The 3135-nt window shown below is 42.2% G+C and overlaps 1 protein-coding gene across 2 annotated transcripts in view; it reads left to right on the top strand.

The window, feature by feature from the left end:
• Nucleotides 1-2904: 2904 nt before the first annotated feature.
• The window catches only part of tmc7 (transmembrane channel like 7), a 41245-nt gene continuing 41014 nt past the window's right edge, over nt 2905-3135 (top strand). For both annotated transcript variants that reach the window (XM_079813064.1, XM_079813065.1), the window contains exon 1: nt 2905-3060. In XM_079813064.1, coding sequence (XP_079669190.1) covers nt 3042-3060 — 19 coding nt within the window. In that variant the 5' untranslated portion in view covers nt 2905-3041. The remainder of the gene's footprint in view (nt 3061-3135) is intronic.

The raw sequence follows: 3135 nt of genomic DNA on the forward strand, positions 1-3135 counted from the left end.
ACCCTCTCTGAACTCGGACTCGACTCAGACTCGACCCTCTCTGAACTCGGACTCGACTCGGACTCGAATGAGCAGGTCTCGACTACAACACTGCGGGTAATATTGCAGGCTTTGAAGCCACCTGGGAACCCTTTCTATCTATCTATCTATCGACTGGTAGTGACAATAGCTTAAAAGTTTGATTCTTTTCATCACCTACAAGTCTACTTTACACTGCCCAAGTCCACTGGCCTAGAAATATATCAAATGTATGCAACTGATCTAAATTAAAGGTTGTAAAATTTCCCTTTTTTCTCATTATTATTATTTGTTGTTGTGGTTCCTGTTTCTTTGTAAAGTCCTATGTTGTCTTGTTGTCTTATTGCCAAAATAAAAACATAATACACACACACAAAAAAACAAAACATTGAATCATTCATTCAAGAGATTAGTTTAAAAGCGATTCATCCAGTAATGAAACAATTGAAGTATTTATGAATCATTCATTCAAAAGATTTTTTTAAAGGTCCCATTGCATGGCATTTTTCTATTATTTTATAATGTTTCCTGAGGTGTACTTATATTGTTAGTATGACTTTTACATCATAAAATGTCATAATTTAGAAATAAAAGGCATTTTTTCTATACTGCTGTTTGCCCTGTGGCTGAATGCCCTGCTTCAAGAGGCGTGTCTGCTGTGAGACTTCAGTAAAAACGCCCACTGTTGTGATTGGCTGACATCTTTGCATTTTAAATGAGCGGAGGGGGCGTGGTTTAACGAGGTCTACGAGGCACGAGCAGGCACGAGCTGCTGCCAGAGAGACGGATGGACCTGAGTTCACTTCTCATCAGTTCTCAGCATGTCTGAACTGTTGTAGTTACAGCATATACTTCAGGTTATTAGTCTATTTCTAGTCGGAGGGACTGTCACTCATGTCAGAAAGTTAGTAACTTTAGTAAATTATGGATCAGCGCTGTCTGGAGACGCGAACCGTTTAGAACGATTCAGTCCGATTTGGTGAACTGATTCGGTTCACTGAAAAGAACTGGTTCAAAAGAAAGATTGTTCGCGAACCGGACATCACTAATGTACCAGAGACGGAGCTCAGCGATCGCTAACAAAGTTATTTATAGTAACTACTGAGTTATGAGAGCGCTGTCAGTCAGCGCGAGTTTATTGTGTTTGTATCTGAGAGTTCTGAATAAACACGAGTCCCAGTCACACGAGTCCGTCTTCATCATTATTACCAACTTTGTAACACATGCAAAGTACCATTACAGCTGTCGAGATGAACGAGTTAAAAGTAAGTGTTGATAATAGCATTATTTTTCAAATAAAATAAAAGCGTCAGTGTTGAGTACATGTTGAGTACGTGTTGAGTACACAGCGCAAACAAAGACACAACAGCATTAATCGAATGTAATCCAGTTTATTGTGGGGCTAGGCTGGCTGCTTAATCTCACCCCGCGTTTGGTGCCTCCGCTGTGGGCCAGATGCAGTACTGGGGGTCGGGGATGTTGAAGGCAGAGCTTCGGCGTGCGTGAGGTTTATCTCTAAAGATCTGACTCTGCTGATGTTGAGCAGAAACTCCCGACTGTATGCACATTTTAGAACCGATAGACGCGACGAGGACGTACAAAAACACTGACTCACAAGATAGAAAACACACGAAAACACCGTTCTGTCGGGAGAGAGAGAAGCCGCAGTGTGTGCACGAATAATAAATAATTAGCTACACATCAGAAATCACTGATCACAGATCAGAAGGAACTGAAAAAAGACTCCTGTTTTCATTTGTACATCCAAACACTGAGAAACTGCCAGTGTTCACTCGTTCACAAGCCATGATCTCTGGAGTGTTTGCATGGGCGTGGCAGATTCTCTGGGCGGAGGAAAGGGAGGAAACCGTTCCTGCTTGGACGTCAAACCAGGAGACTTCAGGATTGGTTAGTCTGGCCTGTCATTTTCTCAAAGGCAGAGAAAGACAGCCAGAACTCGGGTTTACACCCATCAACATTTCTATCCACTTGGGGACAATATTCAGGCTAGGGGAACTCATATTAATGTTGAAAAACCTCATAAAATGAACATTTCATGCCATGGGACCTTTAAATAATTGATTGAAATGAAAGAAGAAGCATTTAAAGGTGCTTTATAAAATATTTATTGAAAAAATATATATTATTGTTACTATTATTAAATTGTTTAATCATTTGTAAACAGGCTGCAGCAGTTCATCAGAAGCTCCAGTCAAATTCATGTTATTCTGTTTCGTTTTCTGCTCAAAATCATGGCAGAAGTGCGTCTCTGTTTGAAACACACACAACTATCTGTCCCCCTGAATGCCAGTGTGTAATTCACATAGTGGTCATAACTGAATATGTTTTTGCAAAACCAGTTACAGTTACAGGACAATCATATGTATTTAGGCAGGTGTGGCAGAGGTTCATCCTCAGCAGTGAAGCTCTATAACAATAGCCCTGTGTGTGTGTGTGTGTGTGTGTGTGTGTGTGTGTGTGTGTGTGTGTGTGTGTGTGTGTGTGTGTGTGTGTGTGTGTGTGTGTGTGTGTGTGTGTGTGTGTGTGTGTGTGTGTGTGTGTGTGTGTGTGTGTGTGTGTGTGTGTGTGTGTGTGTGTGTGTGTGTGTGTGTGTGTTTGAGTAGTTTACTGATATTGTGCTGTTGTGTGCCTATTGAAATAAAAACAGGTGAAGTGGTATTGAGCTCTTCTGAAAGTGTGTCTGGATCAGGCGACTCAATCCAGGGATGCTTTGATAACCCAGAACAAAAGATGGATTATCTGGATAGCAATGACTCCTGGATCCAGACTAGTCTACAAGTTACTCATGCTTTCTCTTCAAGACTGCTCATAACTGTTACATGGACGCAGATTGGGCTCTCTGCATGCTGACGTCACTCGGTCTGCACTGCGCATGCACACACACACACACACACACACACACACACACACACACCCAACACAACACAACACAACACAACATGGGGCACAGTGCGCGTTCTCGGACAGTCACTGTACGCGCTGGAGTTTGATCGGATCCGCCGATGGACGCGTCCGACGCGGGTCAGTTTCAGTGTTTATTACTGGAGTGTTTATAATGTTTATAGTGTTTCAGTGTTGCTGTCAGAGTTCTGTGTG

The sequence above is a fragment of the Gobio gobio genome (assembly GCF_949357685.1).
Source record: "Gobio gobio genome assembly, chromosome: 3".
Classification (NCBI taxonomy): domain Eukaryota; kingdom Metazoa; phylum Chordata; class Actinopteri; order Cypriniformes; family Gobionidae; genus Gobio; species Gobio gobio.